Source organism: Urocitellus parryii, chromosome 4 (genome assembly GCF_045843805.1).
Source record: "Urocitellus parryii isolate mUroPar1 chromosome 4, mUroPar1.hap1, whole genome shotgun sequence".
NCBI classification, from domain to species: domain Eukaryota; kingdom Metazoa; phylum Chordata; class Mammalia; order Rodentia; family Sciuridae; genus Urocitellus; species Urocitellus parryii.
Genome location: NC_135534.1, coordinates 46,967,604 through 46,991,180, shown reverse-complemented (window position 1 = coordinate 46,991,180; position 23,577 = coordinate 46,967,604). Strand labels below are relative to the sequence as shown.

The window sequence follows — 23,577 nt, the reverse complement described above, 5'->3', positions numbered from 1 at the left end:
TGAATTAACTAAAGCACAAGATTTTTTTTCAAAATATATAAATTATAAGCACAATACACAGAAGTCTGACATAATTATGTATATGTAATTGGTATGTTTCTAAAAACAAGTGCCATTGATCATGTTTTGTAGTTTTGTATGCCCAACTCTGGGAGACACCATTTGCACTACAGGCTGCATAAAAGGCACTGTCTCGAGTTAGGATGAGCTCAACCCATGTCAACTGTAGTAGATCTATCCCAGAGTTGCATTTGTTCCCAAATGTGTTTGGGAAAAGTTTATGTCAGTGATAAGACATACAAAACTGCCTGGTAATTTTGGAAAAGAAATTTAATTTAAAAAATATTTTTAAATTGCCATGAAAGAGAGGGGGAAAAAAAAAAGATTCCAGGCGTGGTGGCACATTCCTGCAATCCAAGCAGCTCAGGGAGCAGAGGCAGGAGGATTGCGAGTTCAAAGCCAGCCTTGGCAACTTAGTGAGGCCCTAAGCAACTTCTTGAGACCCTGTGTCACAATAAATTATAAAAAGGGCTGGGGATGTGGCTCAGTGGTTAAGTGCCCTGTTTTTTTCTTTCTTTCTTTTAAATTTTTTTTTTAGTTGTAGATACACACATACCATCTATTTATTTATTTATTTATTTTATTGTGCTAAGGATCAAACCCAGTGCCTCCCACTCACTAGGCAAGCATTCTACCACTGAGCCACAACCTCAGCCCAGTGCCAGTGCCCTGATCAACTGCTGGTACCAAAAAACAAAGACAAAAACAAACAAAAAACTTATTTGGACATTGTGGTGTAAATTTGTAGCCCCAGCTAATGGTAAGGCTGAGGCAGAAGGATCATTTAAATAAGCCCTTGAGTGCCAGGACAGCCTGGGCAACACAGTGAAACCCCCATACCTCCCACATCCCAAAGTAACCCTATTTTGCTCACCTTAAACATGACATTAATTTCTTCTCCGAAAGGATCAGCATTCACCATTGTGACTTTTAGGGGCACAGCATTAGAACTGAAGAATGAACATGACTGCAAATATATCATTTAAGCATTAGAAAGATAACACTGGCATAAAAATTAGTTTATTACTTTTTGGTTCTGGGCACTTCCCTTTTCACTTGTTTCACTGAACTATGGAAAATGACATAAAAAGAACTGATTTTTAGATGATTTGGCACAGAGTTTGTATGTACACATTTATATATATACATACACATATAGTATACTTTTTAAAATTTAAACATAGCATACTTTCAGTTTGAGTTTGTTTGTTATTGTTTGGTTTGGTTTTGCTGTGCTAGGGATGGAACCCAGGGCCTCATACATGCCAGGCATGCACTCTACCACTGAGCCATATCCACAGCCCTTTATATATGTTTTTTTGTGTTTTTTTTAAAGAACCAATTTTTTTTTTTCAGTTGTTGATAAACCTTTATTTTATTTACTTATTTATATGTGGTGCTGAGAATTGAACTCAGTGCCTCACAAAGGCAAGGCAAGTGCTCTACCGCTGAGATACAACTCCAGCCCCTATAAATGGTTTTAATTCCTCAACAAAACACAGTTTTGTGATACTCATTCTGATTGGCGATGAAATCACCACTTCTACTTATCATACTACTATAATTAATCATATATGGACTCAAACATTGATTTAAAACTTTAATATAATTTCATTAGCAAAGGTTAAATCTTATTTTTAAATGAAACTAATTAACAAAAAAGTTAATTTAAGACAATAAGGCCAATTTAAGATAAACAACAAATAAAACCCAAGGAAATAAATAACTTTACACTGTCATTTTGGAATACTGATTAGGTAAAGAATGTTGAGATAAATATGGATCCTAACGACAAACAGAAATCCTTTCATACATACTCACAACGAAACTATGCAGGTCTTATCCTTGTTTGCCTTAAGCATACCTGCTCATTTGCTTTTTTCCTATGTATTATTTTGAAATTTAATGTGAAATTTTAAGTATTTTATCACCTTAATATTTAACTCCTTTGCCACTAGACTTGGTTTGAGAGGGAGACGGCATTTATTTTTCAGAAAAAAGGACTGTACTCGTTCCATACTCCTCTGGAGGACGACCTATGAAAGAGATTGTTATCATAAGTACATAATAAAAATGAAGGTCTGTTTTTAAGACAAGGAAATGTGTTGCAGACACATTCATAAAATGTCCAATTTCCAAATGGTCAAAAAGTTGTTGCTTGCTAGGTGCAGTGGTGCACACCCATAATCTAAGCTACTCAGGAGGCTGAGGCAGAAGGGTCATAAATTCAAGACGAGTGTGGACAACTTAGCAGGAACCTGTCTCAAAATATAATTTATAAAAATGGCTGGGGTGTAATTCAGAAGCAGAATGCTTGCCTAGCATGCGCAAGGCCCTGGGTTCAATCACCAGTTCCAGGGGAATAAAGATACAGATTGCTGCTTAAAGGGGTTGTTACTGTAAAAGTAAATTAGAATAGAGAAAAGCTATAAACACAGGGTACGGGGGGATGTATATATGGCTAACCAATATACATGAAAATGTTAAAGCTCAATATTAGTCAACAAAATCAAAATTAAGCAAAAATGAGAGGCAACTTTTCATCTATTCAATGAAAATTTAAGACAACAGAAGTGGTGGAAAACAATTTCATAATCTGTTGATGGGGAGAGAGGTGTACACAGGCATAATTTATTTATTATTTGAAGAGCAATCTAACAAAAACTATTATTACTAAAAATGTACATAGCTGGGGCTTGGGCTGGGGTTGTGGCTCAGGGGTAGAGCACTTGCCTATCACATGTGAGGCACTGGGTTCAATCCTCAGCACCACATAAAGATAAATAAATAAAGTATTGTGTCCATCTACAACTAAAAAATATTTTTTAAAAATGTACATATCTTGGGCTGGGATTGTTGGCTCAGTGGTGGAGTGCTTGCCTAGCATGTGCGAGGCACTGGGTTCGATTCTCAGCACAACATATAAGTAAATTAAATAAAAGATTCATCAACAATTAAAAGAAAATTTTTTAAAAAAGTACATATCTTCAACTCAACTAATTTGCCTATAGGAGGAATATTCTATAAAGAAATGCTAGAAAGCCTGGTATGGCAGTGCATGCTTACAGTCCCAACTACTTGAGAGGCTAAGGTAGGAGGATCACATGAGTCTAGGAATTCAAGACCAACACGGGCAACTGTTGAGATCATGTATCAAAAAAACAAATACTAGCAAAGAAGTAAAAACTTACATACCAAAGTTCATTGTAGTAATGACTGGAAAAGGAAAAATGTGTAACAACCTACATAGACGTAATGGGTCAGCCAGGCATGGTGCCAGATACCTGTAATCCCAGCTATTCAGGAGGCTGAGGCAAGAGAATTGCAAGTTCAAGGCCTCAGAAACTTAGTAAGATCCTATCGCAAAATAGGGTCAGGGATATAGCTCAGTAGTACAACATTCCTGGGTTCAAAGCCCCCCCCCCCAAAAAAAAGTAGTAGTATTGGTAGGAATGGTTCACAATTTATGCTATAATACCTTATAGTATTATATACCAACTAAAAATCATGAAGTAAAACTACATTGCTGATATGAATATCTAAGACGAAGTTTAAAAAAAGCATTTGCAAAAAAGTAAAAACCCAAAACAAACATGTAGTGCTTACACAAGATGCTGGGTTCAATCCCTAGTACTGTAGAACAAAATAAAACAAACAAAACCCAAAACAAAAAAGGTATCATTATTGAAAGAATTTGAGAAGATATAAATAAATGGGAAGACATCTTGTGTTCATGAATTAGAAGACATAAATCATTAAAATTATAACATTTTCCAAATTGACCTATAGATACAACATAATTCTTAATCAAACTCCAACTGTCTTTTTGCAGAAATGAACACAATAAACCCAAGGAACACCAAATAGCCAAAACAATCTTGAAAATGAATGAAGATGGAGGAATTATATTTCCTCCATACTACTAAACTATGGTAATCAAAACAGTATGATATAAGGCTGGAGCTAAAACTCAGTGATAGAACACTTGCTTACTATGTGTGGGACCCTGGATTAGATTCCCCAGGAGAGGGAGAAAGAGAAGAAAAGCAGAGAAAGAGAGTGAAAGAGGAGAAGAGAAAAGAACAGTATGGTTTAAGGACTGATATATCGATGCATGAAAAAGAAAGTCCAGAAATATATATAAATTTCATATTACATATATTTTTTCCTCCAGCTGTTTTTTGACAAGGATGCCAAAACCATTCAATGGGAAAAAGGAATCTTTTAACAAATGGCCTAAGACAACTGGAGAGCCACATGCTGAACAATAATATTATTTTCAATAGCCAAACTATGGAACCAGCCTAGGTATCCATCAATAGAGATGAATGTAAAAAGAAATGAATCAATATATACACGATGGAATTTTATTCAGTCACAAAAAATGAAATTATGTCATTTGCAGGAAAATGAATGAAACTAGAGGCTATTTTGTCAACAAAATAAGTCAAACTCAGAAGGTCAAGGGTCATATGTTTTCTCTCATATGTAGAAGCTAGGTAGGAAAAAGAAAAGTTTGGGGGCCAGAATCTCATGAAAACCAAAGGGAGATCAGTAGAGGAAAGGGAACAAGGGTATAAGGCAGGAAGGTAGGAGGGATGTGCTGGGGAGTGATATTGACCACATGATATTGCTATATTGTGTGCATGTATAAAAATGTAACAACAAATCCCATCATTATGTACAACTATAATGAATCAATAAAAAATGTGGAAAAAAAATGACACTGGACTCCTCCTTCACTGCAAATGCAAAAACTGACTCAAAAATGTATCAAAGGTCTAAATATAAGAGCTAAAACTATAAAACTTAGAAAAAATACAGGTGTACACCTTTGACATTGGATTTAATGAGAAATTCTTAGACCTGACATCAAAAACACGAGCAATGAAAGACAAAAACAAAAACAAAACAAAACAAAACAAAAACAGATAAACTGGACTTGATCAAAGTTTAAAAATAAGCCAGGAATGGTGGTGCATGCCTGTAATACCATCTATTTAGGAGGCTGAGGTAGGAGGATATTTTTTGGTTCAGTCATGGAAATAGCAAGATCTCATCTCAAATCCCCTACTAAACAAACAAATTACAGTGCATCAAAGGAAACTATCAAGGAAGTGATAACCCACACAATGGAAAGAAAAAATATTAACAAATAGTGTATCTGAAAAAAAAAATAGTGTATCTGATAAGGGTCTAGTACCCAGAATATATAAAGAATGATTAACAATTTAAGACAAAGATAATTCAATTTTAAAATGAGTAAAGTACTTGATTAGACATTTCTCCAGAGAAGATATACAAACAGCAAACTTGTAAAAATACATTTAACATCATCAGTCATTAAGGAAATACAAATTAAACCAACTAGATATGACCTCATACCCACTAGAATGGCTATAATGAAATCATTAAAAAAAAAAAACAAACAAGATGGGGGGGAATGTTGATGAAGATGTTGAGAAATTAGAATTCTTCTATACTGCTGGTAGGCAGAAATATAATATGGTAGGACTGCTAGAGAGAGCAGTTCCATAATACCTCTGAAAAGTTAAATACAGATTTACTATATAATTCAGAAACTTCATTCTTAGGTGAAGTAAAAACAAGGTGTCCATTGAACACCTTATCAGCATTATTAGTATTAGACAAAAAGCAGAACAACCCAAATGTCCATCAACTCATTAACAGATAAATAAATGAACTATATCTAAACAATGGAATATTATTTAGCTATAGAAAGGGATGACAAACTTAAACATTCTAGAACATGGATGAACTCTGAAAACATGCTAAGTGGAAAAAAAAAACAGACACAAGACCACATATTATATGATTCATATAGAAACCAGATACAAAGGGCTGGGGATGTGGCTCAAGCGGTAGTGCGCTCGCTTGGCATGTGTGCGGCCCAGGTTGGATTCTCAGCACCACATACAAACAAAGATGTTGTATCTGACGAAAACTAAAAAATAAATATAAAAATTCTCTCTCCCTCTCTTCTCTCTCTTAAAAAAAAAATAGAAACCAGATACAAAGATCAAATATTATGAGATTCCACTTATATAAAGTGTCCAGGATAGGCAAATTCATATAGACAAAAGCATATATTAGTAGTTGCCAGGGGTGGGGAGGAAGGGAAATGGGGAGTGAATGGTCCATGGGTACATGCTTTCTTTTTGGTATTATAAAAATACTGTAGAATTAGATAGCAGTAATGCTGTACAACACTACTGTATATGTATTAAAAGCTAATGATCATACATTTTGTTATGGCTAAATTTTATATTAGGTGATTTTTACCTCAACAAGAGAAACGCGTGTGTGTGGGGGGGGTGAGAGAGTGGAAGGGGGAAAATTCTGTTTTGTAAAACTAAAATAACTCCCCAAATTCATGTGTGTGTATATGTGTGTGTGTGTGTGGGCGGGGCGGGTATATATATCATATGACCAAGAAGAGTGTACAGTAAACTATGAACTGGAAGAGTGAATTGGAAATAATACTAACTCCTCATTTTCGAATCTATAAACTTTATTACCTATTTTTTTTAAATCAAAAATCAGCTCTGATACTTTGCAATTACAAAAAATTTTAATGACAAGAGTGAAAAACAAACTTGAGAACAATTTTAATCAGAAAGGAATTAATAAGCATAGTAAATAAAAGCATTGGTCTCCTGAATTATGGAATTTTTCCCATATATTTTAAATAGCCTTTGAATCTTTGTTTTTTTGAGAGAGAGAGAGAGAGAGAGAGAGAGAGAGAGAGAGAGAGAGAGAGAGAGAAAGAGAGAGATAATTTTTTAACATTTATTTTTTAGTTTTTTTGGCGGACACAACATCTTTGTATGTGGTGCTGAGGATCGAACCCGGGCCGCACACATGCCAGGCGAGCGTGCTACCGCTTGAGCCACATCCCCAGCCCCTAGCCTTTGAATCTTATCTGTCCAAAATAGTACAGGTATAGTTAGAATTCTATTGGGAATCTATTGATTAAAAAAGTTTATTTATTGCACTTCGAGAAAAGATTAATTTGGGAAAAATTTCTTTTGACACATTTTCAGAATTAAAATAATTCTTCATTTTCTCTGTTTCAAAAGAAAAAAAAGTAGTACAACTTAATTTGTCAGCACCATAAAGATCATTTACAAAACATTTATGTTCTCTTTTGAGTACATACCTGTCTGGCTGATCCACTAGCCTGCCTTACTTTCTCTGCTACTCCTCCTAAAAGCTGTACAAGTTTTGTCTGCTTAGAAAGTTCTTCTCTGAGTCCTTTTCCTCCTACTGAGAGTAGAGCACCCAATACATGTTCATATCGGACACCAAACTGTGTATCATGTAGGGCATCCTTGAGAAGCCTAATACAGCAAAATATTTATGTCAGCCACTTTTGATAATTGAATGAACAAAACTAACTTAACGGGTTCATTTTTAGTATTCAGAAATTTATGGTAAGCTATATAAGCAAGTAAAAACTCTATTTATACAGTTATCACAGAGGGTTTTGTTATTTTGGGGTTTATTTCTAAACACAAAAACTTAGCTTCTTTAAAATAAATAAAATATCTAGTATTTATAGAAAATATTCTGAGCATACTATTTAGACTTACAAAGTATGGCATCTTTATAAATATTAACAATGGAAACAAAGTACTTCATAAAAGTTATATCTTACCAATATAAACTGTGTGCTATCTGGATATTTCCCAATGCCCTGGACAGAAGAAAGCGCACTAATGAACTGTTCAAGTAAATTTCATATTTCAAAGCCTATTTATAAAAGAGAATAAGGATTACTAGTGGTTAAGTCCCTAGTAAATTGTTCAAATAAAATTATTAAAAGATAAATTCTATAAAGCAAGTATAAATTTAACAAAAAGATGATACTTACAAAAATGAAACAGATGAATTAATACAGGCCAAATTAATAAAATCAAGCACAGGAATAACCTCAACAAAATATGCATTAGCTATGTTTCACTAATAATGAAAAATCAAGGAAAAGCTCAAGTCTGCTTTATTGTGAGACTTTAAGAAGTCTGAGAATTAAAAATTCATCTACAGATATATAATATTCAAGATAACAATAGTGGAAAAAAATTCACACTAAATCCTCATGCAATGATCCCCAACATTATAATAATACAAAAACTACTTTTAATTAAAACTGCAGGTAAACTCTAAGTTCCTTACTTTTTAAAACCAGGTGGGGTATGAGGCATAAGGAGGGAGGTAACCTACTAAAAAACTTACTTGTACAAACTGTGGAAGAAGATCTGTTAACTCATCATCACTAATGGCCTCAATCCAGGTCACAGCCAGGGATCTTACTTCCTGATCAGCAAATCTAAAACATCAGAAAAATTCAGATTTGACAGAGGCTTCTTTCTAGTAAAGCTGTATTTCCCCCAAACAATTCCAATTTCAATTTATTCCTGACAGAGAATACACAAACAATTCTTTTTTTCTAAAGCAATGTGTTTCTTCTTTTTTTTTTTTTTCATACCAAGGATTGAACTCAGGGGCACTCAACCTCTGAGCCACATCCCCAGCCCTATTTTGTATTTAGATACAGGATCTCACTGAGTTGCTTAGTGCCTACTTTTGCTGAGGCTGACTTTGAACTCAATGATCTTCCTACCTCAGCCTCCCAAGCAGCTTAGATGTGCCACTGCGCCTGGCTGTTTCTTCCTTAAGAAGAAAAAATATTAGTTTTTGGTATAGGGGATTGATCCTGGGGTGCTTTACCACTGAACTACAGCCCCTAACCTTTTTATTTTTAAATATTTTTTAGTTGTAGATGGACACAATTCTTTATTTATTTTTATTTGTTACTGAGGATGGAACCCAGAGCCTCACATGTACTAGGCAAGTGTTCTCCCGCTGAGCTACAACCCTAGCCAGCCCACCTTTTTATTTTTTGAGACCAGATCTCACTAAGTTGTTGAGGCTGCCATTGAACTTATGATTCTCCTACCTTAGCATCCAAGTCTCTGGAATTATAGCATGTGTCACTTTCTTGGTATTAGGAAGAAAATCTAACTGTGTTATTCAGATTCAATTTTGGAATTATTCTGAAACCTTAAATATATGAAAATGAATTTTGGCTCATATCATTAAAATACAACAAATTGTTAAAAATATACAATCTAACCATTCCTTTTATATATATGTGTGTGTGTATGGTAGATGGACACATTACCTCCTTTTAATTTTATTTATTTATTTTATGTGGTACTGAGGATCCAACCCAGTGCCTCACACATGCTAGGCAAGTGCTCCACCACTGAACTATAACTCCAGACCCACAATCTAACCCTTTTTTTTCGGTTAGTTTTAAATGACATAAAATGCTTTTATGAAAATTTCAATGCAAAAGGTTATGCTTGAATAAAGGTATATTTACTTTTTTATATCGTATTGACTGTTTTTGTGTTAAAAAGGAAGAACTACTGCAATATAACTGACAGTAAAAGAAAATAAATATATTTTACTTACTTTGAATCAAGAAGCTCCAAAGCAGCCAGTGGGTACAATGGAGGCCACTGGTAAAGCAATGAGTATGTTCTGGCAAGATTAACCCATTTCCAGTTTGGGGCACTTGCTAGTATTTTAGGAAGACAATTTGGGTGTTTGAGGCAATAATAACGTTTCTCCCACAAAAAGGCTTTATCTTCTTTAGAAAGTCTGTGTACATAATAGAATTAAATTACTTCTCAGTGATATGATAATGCCATAGATAATCTCAATGATTAAAAATACAAAAATATTTACTCATTTGAGAAAGCTGCTTCTTGGTGAAATCATTAATACTAATTTGGAATAGAAAAAATGCAACATATAACAAACACCACTAATCTACTCTAATTTGAGAACAGAAATAAATTATTCTGCCTTAATAAAAGAGCCTTAGTTATGAAAATGAGGGATAATTCAGTACAATAAAAATTTATTAAAGCCAGGCACAGTGATGCATGCCTGTAAACCCAGTGGCTCAGGAGGCCACGACAGGAGGATCTTGAGTTCAAAGTCAGCCTCAGCAATGGCAAGGCACTAAGCAACTCAATGAGACACTGTCCCTTAAAAAAAAAAAAAAAAAAAAAAAAATATATATATATATATATATATATGGCTGGATGGGGATGTGGCTCAGTAGTTGAGTGTCCTGAGTTCTATCCACAGTACCACCACTCCTCCCCTGTTGCCAAAAAAAAAAAAAAAAAAAAGCTACCATAATATTTTAGAAAATTAATACAGTTGAATTGAGAAATAGTCAAAATGAAAAGGACTCAGTTTAGAAATTCTAATTGCTTTAATGACAAATATTTATGTGAATGAAATTATTTCACTGTTATACTACTAACTCATTTATACAACACATATAAATTGTATTCATTTCATGTGGAATACTGAAAAAATTCAAACACTGCAAAAGGAGCAGTGAAGTCTCTCCTACCAATCCCCCTTCCCAGAGGCAACCACTTAAGGTTATGCACGCTTCCAGAAACAATCTATTTATATAGACATACATATGTGTGTTTTGTGTTTTTTTTAGCATTAAAATATCTGTTTTTTAAATTTTTCCTTTTTAGCTATACAGGATACATATGGATATTTTTAGGTTTTCTTTTCCTTTATGTTAATGGCAACAAACTATATTCACTATTCTCTTCCTTTATGCCTTCATTTAAGATATCTTATGTATTAGTACATATAGTTATGACCTCATTATTAATATTTGTAATTCTCCACTGGATAATTTAACTGCTATTGATAGGCATTTCCAGTCTTTTTCATTTATCCAAATAAATATTAAAATGAACATTCTTATCTCTAATAATCAAATACATAAGAATTTTCTCTTCAATTCATTACTAGAAGGGGCAATTCTGGGTCACAGAATATACCACACTGTAACTTTAATAGATTTTGCCAAACTGCTCTCCAAAAGGGTTGTGGCTTTTTATAGTTCTTCCAATAGAATAACTCCCACTTTTTTATATCCTTAACAATACTTTATGTGATGAGGCCTTTTAACTTTTCACCACTCTGATGGGTATAAGAGTATGTTGTATTAATTTACTTTTCTTTAAGAGATTGAACATCTTTTCAAATATGTAAAACACTCTGCATTTATTTCCCCAATAATTGACTGTTCATATTCTCCCTCCTTTACTATAAAGGTCATTGATCTTTACCTTATTGACATAAACATGTTCTTCTTCTTTTTTTTTTTTTTTGAATATATAGATTTTATTAGCAGTAATTTCTGATTTTTTAATATGGCTAAAAATAGAATTAGACACTTATTGGAATGAAATAACCAGAAATTATCTCTTACAATTATGGATAATTTAAACACAAGACTTTCAAAGTGTGAGTGACTGTGAATGTACAAATAGATAATATGGCTAAGAGAAAATTATTTCTTGTATTTTCTCAAATCTCATGGTTTCTAGTATTCCTTAGCTTCTGACCACAAATTCTTCTCTTCTGAGTTGATAGAGCACTCAAAACACAGAAGAAAGATAAGCCCTCTCACAGGGAAGATGGTAGTAACACAGCAGGGAATTATCCTCAAGTCCTACAGGGTCTGAGAACCATATTTTATAATATGGAAGACCCTCCAATAGACTGGCTCTTCCAAACATTGTTTGCAAAGATAGAGAAAAGTCAGTTCACTGCACAAAAGGAGTGAAGTGGGTCTGTGCCTCTGTAGATGAAAATAAGTTGTAAAAGAGCCACAAAAATGAGTTCAGGACTGGGCATTACAGGACATAGCTGACAAAATCCTTGGTGTAGATCTCGGTGGGGAACCTCCTCCAATCTGCTACCACTGTTTACCCGGTGATGAGTCCTTGTTTCCCTGATGTTGAAGTATAACACCAGAGAAGCACACCGAGGCAAGTGTAGAGTGGAAAGTAAAAGCTTTATTAAAGGACAGTAGAAAAGACTTCTCCCTGGAGGAAGAAGGGGACCCAAGAGGTGGAATCCCACATGTTCTTTTTTAGTTGTAGTTGAACAAAATATCTTTATTTTATTTATTTATTTTATGTGGTGCTGAGGATTGAACTCAGGGCCTCACACATGCTAGGCAAGCACTCTACTGCTGAGCCACCACCCAAGCCCCATAAACATGTACTTACAGGAAATTATTTCATTGATATATATTTCCCAGTCTGTTTGCCTTTTGATCAAATAAAAAGTTTGACTTGTACATGATCTAACTTTTATGTAGTCACACAGTCTTTCTTTTTTTGTGGGACTTGAATCCAGGGCTTTATCATGCCAGGCAAGTGCATTACCACTAAGCTACACCCTCAGCCCTCATATTATTTTTATTTTTTTAAATTGTATTAAAAGCCTAAGTTAAATAGAAAGTGTTCCAAAACAAGAGCACTGCTAAATCATGAACTAAATCAGAGCACTTAATACAAGCTCTTAACATGAGCTTTACATTGTAGGAGATACCCAGGCTACAAACAGAATAAATGAAGCATACCCAAGTGATGAGTCTCTGTGAAGAATATTGAGAAGTTTCCCTTTTATATCATTCTCCAGTGTTTCTAAGTTGTGTTGCTGTGTAATGCTTCTGTCAACTTGAGGAGTTGTATAAATTATATCAAATGTAGAACAAGGAAAATCAACCTTAAAAATTGAACAGAAGTTGATCAAAATATAGAACATTAATGTGTCTTTAAGAAAATGGACTTTTTTTCCCCCTTAACAATCAGGGTGGATTTACACTGAGATCATATTAGTGTTTCTCGGGGTTTTGTTGAAAGTGATTATCAATAGTTGGTAATTCTCAATATTACACATATATTTCTTGGAATAGATACAATGCATGTTTTACTGTATCCTCAGAAATTGAAAATGGCTTCATGACATTTAAATTGAAGATAAATTCTGAAATTAAAACGGTCAATTAGGCTTCTTTAATAACGCCCAAATAAAAGATATATATATATTTTTTTCAAGAAATTTAAATTTAAACCTCTCCACATATCAAGAAGTATCATTACCTGTAGCACTATTCTTTCCATGAGATATCCTTTTTTAGGGACTGTTCCATGAATACAATTTGTTGATGATGAAGTCCAAAGATAGAGAAGTTTGGTTCCACATGTTAAAAACCTTCATGAATATAAAAAGAATAATTTTCATTTAAAAAACTGACACAACACATGATAATCAATCTGAAATGTTAGTATTCACTAACATTCACTAAATAAAAATATCATCTTCAAGAACATATCAGAAGAAGTCACTCCCAAACTGTAATGAGACTTTAAGTAAATGTATTAAAGTATAGGATGGGAACAAAGAGGGAGAATGAAAATATTTATCTCGAGAAGAATAGTAAATTCAGAATCACCTGTCTCCGAAACAACTTCTATAAATAGGAAGGGGTAAATGATAGTGTTTCAAGATTTTCTGTAAGGGAATACATCTTAAGGTGGTGGTTTGGACTACCACCTGGGGACTGCTTCATGGCTTTTACCATTAGAATATGCCAAAAAAATGAATAATTTTCTCGTGTTAAAGCACCAATCGCACCAATCATGTGAGATGAGAATTTGTATCTCTATCCTTGTCAGCAAACTTTTCCTGTAAAGAGCCAGTCAGGAGCTGGGGTTGTGGCTCAGTGGTAGAGTGCTCAACTAGCATATGCAAGGCCCTGGGTTCGATTCTCAGCACCACATATAAATAAATAAAATAAAGGTATTGTGTCCAACTACAACTAAAAAATAAATATTAAAAAAAAGAGCCAGTCAGTAAATATTTTGGGCTTTGTGGGTCACTCATCTCTGTTGCAAAGACTCAACCTGGCAATTATAATGCAAAATAACTATACATTCTACATAAATGAATATGTGTGCTAGGTTCTAGCAAACTGTATATATAAAAACAAACAATGGGCTTGAACACGTGGACCCTTGGCCTAGACTACCAATTTATGTTCTACTTAAATTAAAACAGTCAAAGATATTGATTTATCTTTACATAGAAGAAATATTTGAAAAATATAAGATTAATAAAAGCAGGAAGTTATGAACTTTGTCAAATCTTCATTTTATTTAAACATAAAATGTCCTTTTCAGAACTGAACTCCTGTCTTACTATTTTCTCTTGCCCACATTAATAACTTTTGAATGTTTGATATATTTTAAGCTGTCATTTCTAAAAATTACCCATACACCCAACTAGATTATTTCAAAGCAAACCTTATTTATTTTACTGGGATTGAACTCAGGGGGGTACTTGGACACTGCCACATCCCCAGCCAGCACTATTTTGTATTTTATTTAGAGACAGGGTCTTACTGAATTGCTTGAGCCCCTTTGATTTATGCTGAGGCTGGCTTTGAACTCGCGAGTCTCCTGCCTCAGCCTCCCAAGCCACTGGGATTAAAAAAAGCATGTACCACTATGTCCAACTTCAACTTTAAGCCAAATCTTTTTTTTTTTTTTTTTTTTAAGAGAGAGAGAGAGAGAGAGAGAGAGAGAGAGAGAGAGAGAGAGAGAATTTTTTAAATATCTATTTTTTAGTTTTCGGTGGACACAACATCTTTTATTTTTATTTTACGTGGTGCTGAGGATCGAGCCCAGCACCCTGCAAATGCCAGGCGATCGAGTTACTGCTTGAGTCACATCCCCAGCCCTAAGCCAAATCTTAATTGCACTATTTGGTCTATAAATTTTGTTACATAAGTCTAAACAATCAAGTTTCCCTTTGAAGTAGTTATAATACCATTATTTCTCCTAAAATAATTAACAAATTACTTATGATCATAAAATATCTAGTCAGTTTTCAAATTTCCCTGAATTTTCTCTTTTTTTTGCTGTTGTTTTTACCATTGGTTTGTTTGAAACAGGATCCAAACAAGGTCCAACAACATTTGCATTTGGCTAAAATCTTTTTTTTTTTTTTTTTTTTTTGTGGGGCTGGGGATTGAACCCAAGGGCCTTGTGCATACAAGGCAAGCACTCTACCAATAGAGCTATATGCCCAGTGCCAGTTGAAATGTCTTTTTAAGCATCTTTTAATTCAGGTTCAGCAAAGTCCTACCACCTAGTTTTGTAAATAAAATTTTATTAGACACAGTCATGCCCGTTTGTTAATGTATTGTGTATAGTGGCTATTACACTTGTGACAGCTTATATGGCTTTCAAAGATGAAACTATTTGCATTTGGCACACTTTGTCCTTTCCCTTTTACTCCTGTCATTTATTTGCTGAAAATACAGGTCTTTTTTTCTATAGCAATTTCTATTTCATGAATTTTGCTGATTATATTCCTTTGGTGTCTTTTAACATGACTTCCTGTATTTTCTGTTAAGTAGTAATTAGATCTAGTGGCTTGATGTGATTCAGATTTAGGTCTTCAGCAAGAATACTCAGTATCTGGGGCTGGAGATGTGGCTCAAGTGGTAGCGCGCTCGCCTGGCATGCGTGCGGCCCGGGTTCGATCCTCAGCACCACATACAAAGATGTTGTATCCGCCGAGAACTGAAAAATAAATATTAAAAAAAAGAATTCTCTCTCTCTCTCTCTTTAAAAAAAAAAAAGAATACTCAGTATCTCATAGGTAGTATTGTACACTACTGCCTACTCCATCAAATAAAGAGGCACACATCATTGGGATTACCTCTTTCTCTTTCTATAACATTATGATTTATTAGTTTGTTTAAGTGCTATCAATTTAAATCATCTACTATAAAATTTCAGAAAAGCTAAATGGCTTTAAGAAGGTATTGATGATCAATGCTTAGATCAATGCTTCTCTATGGGGGCCTATGTTCCCAGCAGACATGAGGCAATGTCTGCAGAAATATGTGGTTGTCAACTTGGGGGTACTACTAGAAGTCAGTGGGTAGAAGCCAGGGATACCGCTAAACATCTACAATACACAGAAGTCTCCTATAACAAAGAATTATCTGTCCCAAAATGTCAATACTGCCGAGACTGAGAAACCTTGGTCTAAATCTATTATTTTAGTAGGGTTTGAAAACTTTTTTAAATATTTATTTTTTAATTGTAGATGGACACAATATCTTTATTTTATTTCTTATATGGTGCTGAGGATCAAACCCAGGGCCTTGCACGTGCTAGGCAAGCACTCTACCGCTGAGCCACAACCCCAGCCCCAAGGTTTGAAAACTTTTGATATTCAAATTTCTGCTTCAATTAGCTAGAACTTTTCTACTAAAAACTTTATCACAGCTGCATTTGGTGGCACATGCCTATGTAATCCTAGAGGCTGGGGAGGCTAAGGCAGGAGGATCACAAGTTCAAATAAAGTTCAAAGCCAGTCTCAGGCAAAAGCAGGGAGCTAAGCAACTCATTGAGACCTTGTTTCTAAATAAAATACAAAATAGTGCTGGGGATGTGGCTCAGTGGTCAAGTATCCCTGAGTTCAATGCCTAGTATTCTTCCCCCCAAAACTCCAAACTTTCACATCAATTATTTGATAAGATACAACTCTAACAGGAAGGCAGGTTAAATGCTTAAATCTCCTTATATGCCATTTTCAGAGAGGCTGACTCAAAAGGTCTTTGAGTCAATTGGTTTCTGTGACAGTGACTCCATCAAGTTGTATGAAGGTTGTATCTTAACCAGAAATAATTTAAAAGGAATTGCTAGAACAGAGTTACTAATCACAGTATGCTACCTGAACTAGATCATTAATACTTAGCTTCTCTGTATATATTAATGTAAAATCATCTTCCCTCTTAATTTGAGTATGAAGTCCTAACATTACCAGAATGACCGCACTACTTGTCAGTCTTGAGCTTAATGCCATCTATTCACCTTATGAGTGTTGGATGCAAACTATTTCAAAATATCACAGAAGTCAACTGCCTTTCACTTTATAATCTCTCAAATTATGAAAGAATGTTACATCATTCATATGAAAAAAACATTTATTAGTAGACAACAATAGTGACAGTGATGGTACTTTCAAGAACAGAAATGTTTTCAAACTAGCTTATATAAAAATTAATGTTAATGATGAAATCACATTCAGCTTTCTCACATAACTACTCTGACACAATTTATCAAAGACAGTTGAGGACATAATTCCTCTTCTTTGTAGGGCCAATGATATCATATCAGTATGTTCTATTTCAGAGAAGTTATAGATTATATTTAACAAAAGGGTTCTGAATACTCATTACTAATCGTAATCACTTCAACTGCTTTTCTCTAGCCTTTAATGGTTCAGAATTGAGTCAGGGGACAAAATTTGAATCTACTAGATAATAAATCTTATACTGCCTCTTCAAATATGAGGAAAATAATTAGAAGAAGCATGGTTCACATAAGTACATGGGAAAATATCAAGAAGAACATTTGTGAAGTCAGTGTTTTGAATATAATTTCAAAAATGATTACTGGAAATTCAAACAGTGTTTCTCTCATTTAAGAAGAGGAAGAAAAGGGAAGCAGAACTAGATTAGCAGATATTTTTCATTCTTAATATTAAATTTTTGATTTAGTTTAAATAGATCTATTATTAAATAATTTTCCAAACTGTCCCAGTATTTCAAAAGATATATTGTTGAACAACAAAAAAGTGCTATGGTATTAAATAAGTTTGAGAATGTAAACAAAGGATAACATTTAAAAACATAGACCTTGGATCCAGACTGTCTGGCTCAAATCCCAATTTCACAATTTATTAAGCAAGCACCAAGGCACTTAGCCTGGTACTTTGGTTTCCCTCTCTAAAACAGGGGGTAATAACAATATCTCCTTCACAGAGTTGTTGTGGAGAATATAAGGATATTTGTACAGCACACAGATAATACCAACCCTAAGTGTTATAGAAGTATTTGTTATTAGACTAACTATATGGTTATAAAGCTTAAATAGGCCTTTTTGACTATAGAACTTAGATACTTTAATATGCCCACATGCATTATGAAGCTGTACAACATTCCCACATACTATATGTAGCATATCTCAAACTTACTCAGTTGTTTGTTTTTCCCTTTAGGGTAACCTGGCTATTCTAAGAACTATTCCTTTTGCACTTCATCTATTAATCTATTATGTCCCACTGTCCTACACATAGGACACAAATAAAAATTTAAATTTAACAATCTTATAGGTTTTTATAGGTGTCCTACATATTGGACAATGGAATAGACCACAGTGGATATTAAAAGATTCTTTAACCCTGAAGCATAGGGGGAAAGAAACCCATAATAGGTTTTTGCATACATGTGAGATATTTGGAAATTAAAGACAAGAGGTACCCTTAAAAGTAGAGACAGATGAGTCAGGCAAACAGAATTAATATAGGGCATAATGTGTACCTTTTGAGTGTCTGAAACTGGAGGAGGACAGGAAAGGGATGAAAAGCAGAATTCTTTTAATAGTATCAAGGGAACTGATAAAATCATAGTATTACCTCAATAATATAATACTTTACATAAAGACAGAGAGTCATTGACTGCTGCTCCTCTCCTAGAATAATGAATGGCAAACAATCCTCTGCATATCCAGACAGACAATTCAGACTACAGCAGAACAACTGGTTTCCTTTGTTCTGTGTCTTTGACCTAATCTTCTTTTATCACATTGAAAAAAACTGAGAGCGCTCCTTAGCTCATGTTTGTCATTGTTCCTCATCCTGTCCTCCAACCAATACTGATGTGTACATGTATCCACAGTAACTTACCATCAAAATTCAGAAATACTTACCGCTTAAAGTCAAAAAGAGGTAAAGAAACTCTGCCCAAAGCTTCTGGCCCCTTTCTCTGCTTATTAGAATCAGGGGAACTTCCACTGCTCTGATTTAAAATTCCAAAAAGAGTAAGATGAAGAACTGATTCTAATGGCAATTGTGATATCTGGATGGGAAAAATGATTCTACGGGGGAAAATGTATTAATAGAAAGAACAGATTAGATTGAATGTGAAGTTTAACCTTTTAATGGATTGACAATTTTAGGTATTTCATTTGACTTATCAAATAAAATCTTTAATCCTGAGTAACCTGCATCTTCGTAACAAGTTTGGTTAACTTGTACTGTTAAAAGTCTTCAACAAATTTCATTAACAGTATAAATTTCAAAATATAACATTTTTTTTTCTTCATAAATGTGTTAGCAAATATACTTAAGATTTGCAGTGTCAATTTCCTGGCAAAATAATAGTAGTCATTTTTATTTATTTCCTTTAAGACAAATCAGATTAATGTTTATGAGTATTTGTTTTGGGATGTAAATATGAACATATATAAGCAAACATACATACATATATGTATATATATGTTTACCAATACATTTTTCCTTCAGAGTCTGAAAGAACAGATGAAGTCAATAGGGGTCAACTCTAAGATCAGGTGTTGTAAATAGGATAGCATTACTTTTAACCCTATTTGCATTTCTGAATTATTTGTCTGCTTTCACAGATATATATTATTTTTGTAATTTAAAAAAGAGCGAAAAAAGGCTGAGAATGTAGTTCAGTGGTAGAGAGCTTGCCAAAGCCCTGGGTTCAAATTCCAGTACCATAGAATGAATGAATAAATAAATAAATAAGTTAACATTACCAAGTATCATCATGTACACAAATTTTAGGTTACTCTTTTGATTATCTATTAATAGTAGTGCTAGATTTTTATGAAGTATTACAAAAAAAATACTAAAGTAAATAATGCTACAAAACAACAACTCTCTAGAGTTACATATAAATTTATATCTTTAACAATAAAGTCTAGGAAGAACAAATGGCATATTACTGCAATTTAATAAAATGTAGTTAAATGAGTATTTCAGATTTTTTAATGAAAATTTCAGTTTGTTATATAGAATCAGGTCTAGGAGAGACCTTAGGACATTAGTAAGAATTTAATGAATTTCGGTATAAATGGTAAAACTGAAATTAGGATGTATAAGTTGAAAAAAGTACAGAACAGGGTACAGTAAGAGAATTAAAAAGCCAAAAATTTCACTTACAGTTCATCCCATTTAATAAGATAGAAGAAATTCTTATAAGTGCCAACCTTCTTAGATTGAATAGGTTTAAAAAGATCCTTTCCATTGTGTGACAAGGAACATATCAAGTAGTATTTTTCGAAACTGAGAAAAGAAATTTAATTTGATTTCTAACTTAGTAACATGAATTAGCTAAGTAATACAAACATATTAGCAGTTCTTTCCCCAAAGTGACTAATATCTGAAATTAACTGGTCACCATTCATTTAATTTTTAAAAATCTATCTGAATTTAATCATTGCAAATTTTATGAACACACAGAAGTGGGATGGCCAAAGGAGTACAGAGGAGAACATATATTCCTAGGTGACAGTCTCAAGGTAATATAAATGATACTGGCTGAAGAACTTTAAGTGTTGTGTTCATAACTAAATAACTAATGCTACTAGCTTTAGATTTTAGTTAGATGACAATGCATAATTGTACTTATTCATTTTCAGGCAAATTCTAGAGAGAGCATAAATATTACATCTTCCCTAGGTGCCATTTTCTTTTTGCTGAACTACTAAAATAGGATCAGCTAAGCACATAATAGTACAGGGGCTGGCTTGATTGAGCCAATCTTTTTAATGTATAGGGAGGCTTCTACCCATGGGACAGATCCTGTTATAGTCTCTCATTAGATAGGAATGACCGCCCCAAACTACCACAAGGACAAAACTGGTTAGAAACAGTAGGGCAATTCTGTATGGCAAGAGTCTTGGACTCAACTGTATTTCTACATATATTTTAATTTATTGCTAGGTTTACAATTTAACCACTCTATTCATATGTACAATCTATGCACATATGAATATGAATCTCTTATGAATATATTCCAAATTTCATTTCATTGGTCCATACAATACCCCTTGCTAACAAACTAATGGATTACTTTTAACTTCATTTTATTTTCCCATTTTTTTAAAAAATGTCTTTTTGTAGTCATAGATGAAAAGCATGCCTTTGTCTTGTTTTTATAATTTTTATTTGGTGCTAAGAATTGAACCCAGTGCCTCACACATCCTAGGCAAGCTCTCTGCCACTTTACAGCCCCAGTCCATATTTCCCCCCCCTTAAAAAAAATATTTATTTTTTAGTTATAGGTGGACACGATATCTTTATTTTTATGTGGTGTTGAGGATTGAACCCGGTGCCTCACGCATGGTAGGCGAGCACTCTACCTCTGAGCCACAACCCCAACCCAACATTTTCCCCTTTTTATTTCAGCATCTTATTAACTTTCTTTCCATCTTAATTATCACTTGTTTTCTATATTTTCTTCTACTGGGTATTTGTTCATATTTTGTCTCTGAATTTATGAGTGTGTATAAGTGTGCATGTATATGTATGAAGCCGTGTGTGTAACAATGTGTATGAAGCAGTAAACTAATATCTTTAGAAGACAGTAATAGCCATATTGGAGGAAAGCAGTACTGAGAATTCTGCCCATACCTAGTACTCAGTAAATATTTATTGAAAGAATTAAAATAATAGCTTTCAAGTTATATCATTATTATTGGTGGTGGTGGTAGTGGTGTTATTTTAACCTAAAATTCAATTTAGCAAAATTTATGTTTGATATCTCTGCATTGAACTACAACATTAAGTTACCATGAAAACTACTTCACTAAAAATATTAATTTCTAACTTTTCAGTTTATATTAGTCATTTACAAATAAATTAAAATTGGCAAACATTTGCTGACTTAAATGCATTGACAAAAGAAAAAAAGTTAAAAAAGGAAAACCCATATTAAAAATTCAATAGAAGAAACATGCTCTTGTAGATTTCAAAGATTATCAATCAGTAGTAGATTGTAAGATACTAAACAGTGGGAGGAAAAAAAAAAATCGCAAAATTTAGTCCCATTAAACTGTTTCAAATGACCCTAGTTTTTTTTTTTTTAAAAGGAAAAACAGCAATCTTATTAACTAACTAACTAAATGGTATTTGCTCTAGTAAATTTCAACATATATTTTCCTGTCCTTTCTGTATGTAGAAGGAGTACTATTTTTTACTGGAATAGCATCAAACATCTCTGCAATTTTTATGAAAATCACAAAGGTCTAGTAATCGCTGTAATATCCATTTAAACACCAAAATAATGGATGTGACTAACATTTTACAGAATAGCTTTTAGGTAAAGCTGTGCATATGTTCTCTTAAATGTTACTTACTTTGATACCCAGTTACTTGAAATTCCATGTGCAGCAAATATAGTAAACTGGAGCTGTTCTGTTGTGGTCCATGCCTCCTTGATGCTCCTGCTGTTGTGAATACTGTCTGCAGTACTCCTACTGGAACTTGCGTGGAGTCTGAGAAGATCATAAATTGCTGCAGTTAATTGGTCCATGCTTACTTGAACAGGATTTTCAGGATACAGTGAGCCTAGATTTAAAGAAAATGTTAATATTATTCTCTGGAAAAGCAATAATTATTGCTAAAATGTAAAGAATCTAAAAACATACCCCTTGTTGAGCTCTTGCTAGTATCTCCTCCTCCAGATAGTGAAGTCACCTACATACACACACATCTGTTAGTCAGAAATTGCCCACGATGTAATATAAAATGTTTACCTGTATCTTTGATACATTTAATTAAATGTTATATCAGCTGGGCTTGGTGGCGCATGCCTAATGTACTTAGCAACTCAGTGAGACACTATATCTAAATAAAAAACAAAATAGGGCTAGGGATGTGGTTTAGTGGTCGAATGCTCCTTAGTTCAATCCCTGTGTCCCCCACCCCACCCCACCCCCAAAAAATAAATAAATAAATAAATGTCAAAGAAATCTTTTCTAGGGGAAACTTCCCAAAGTGTTTGTAAAATTAATAAAATAATGAAAACTGAAAGCAAGAAAGGAAAACCCCAACCAAATAAAGAGGTGATATTAATATCAAGAAAATCAGAGAAACTCAAAATAAATTAATTTGAAACCCAGAAGTGAAGTATATTAATACAGCATTCTATTTTCATTAGTTTCTCTATAAGAGCATGATAAGAATATCCTTAAAGAAAAAAATCTAGATTTCTATTTATTATCACTTGGTGAAAACAAAACAAAACAAAAACCTCTTTTCCTTTCTTCCCCTATCCCCCAAGACTGGGGATTAAACCCAACTGCATTCTACCACTGACCTTCATCTTAGTCCTTTTTTTTTTTTTTTAAAGTTATAGATGGACACAATACCTTTATTTTATTTTTATGTGGTGCTGAGGATCAAACCCAGTGCTTCATGCATGATAGGAGAGCATTCTACCACTGAGCCACAATTAGTCCTTTTTTTTAAATTTTGAGACAGGGGCTCACTAAATTGTGCAGGCTGACCTCAAACTTATAATCCTCCTGCCTTAGTCTCCTGAGTCACTGAGATTACAGGCATGTGCCATAGCACCCAGCTTAAAAAAACCATGGTTGTTGATAACTTCCCAAGTAATTTCATATGTATTTTCTTAAGTTCTAAAAAGTAGCAAAAAAGAAGCCCCCTCGCTGCCAAAAAAGCCCAAATCTCTATATACTA

At 33.8% G+C, this 23,577-nt stretch overlaps 1 protein-coding gene across 1 annotated transcript in view; it reads right to left on the bottom strand.

Annotated features, from left to right (window-relative positions):
- Nucleotides 1-23,577, bottom strand: part of Pik3c2a (phosphatidylinositol-4-phosphate 3-kinase catalytic subunit type 2 alpha) — a 113,339-nt gene that overhangs the window by 25,103 nt on the left and 64,659 nt on the right. Inside the window, exons 10-21 of the mRNA XM_026398977.2 lie at nt 22,524-22,572; nt 22,233-22,443; nt 20,035-20,157; nt 18,777-18,944; nt 13,089-13,200; nt 12,566-12,711; nt 9,562-9,750; nt 8,317-8,410; nt 7,739-7,833; nt 7,241-7,421; nt 1,992-2,096; nt 935-1,027 (exon numbers count right to left, since the gene is read on the bottom strand). Coding sequence (XP_026254762.2) covers nt 935-1,027; nt 1,992-2,096; nt 7,241-7,421; nt 7,739-7,833; nt 8,317-8,410; nt 9,562-9,750; nt 12,566-12,711; nt 13,089-13,200; nt 18,777-18,944; nt 20,035-20,157; nt 22,233-22,443; nt 22,524-22,572 — 1,566 coding nt within the window. The remainder of the gene's footprint in view (nt 1-934; nt 1,028-1,991; nt 2,097-7,240; nt 7,422-7,738; nt 7,834-8,316; nt 8,411-9,561; nt 9,751-12,565; nt 12,712-13,088; nt 13,201-18,776; nt 18,945-20,034; nt 20,158-22,232; nt 22,444-22,523; nt 22,573-23,577) is intronic.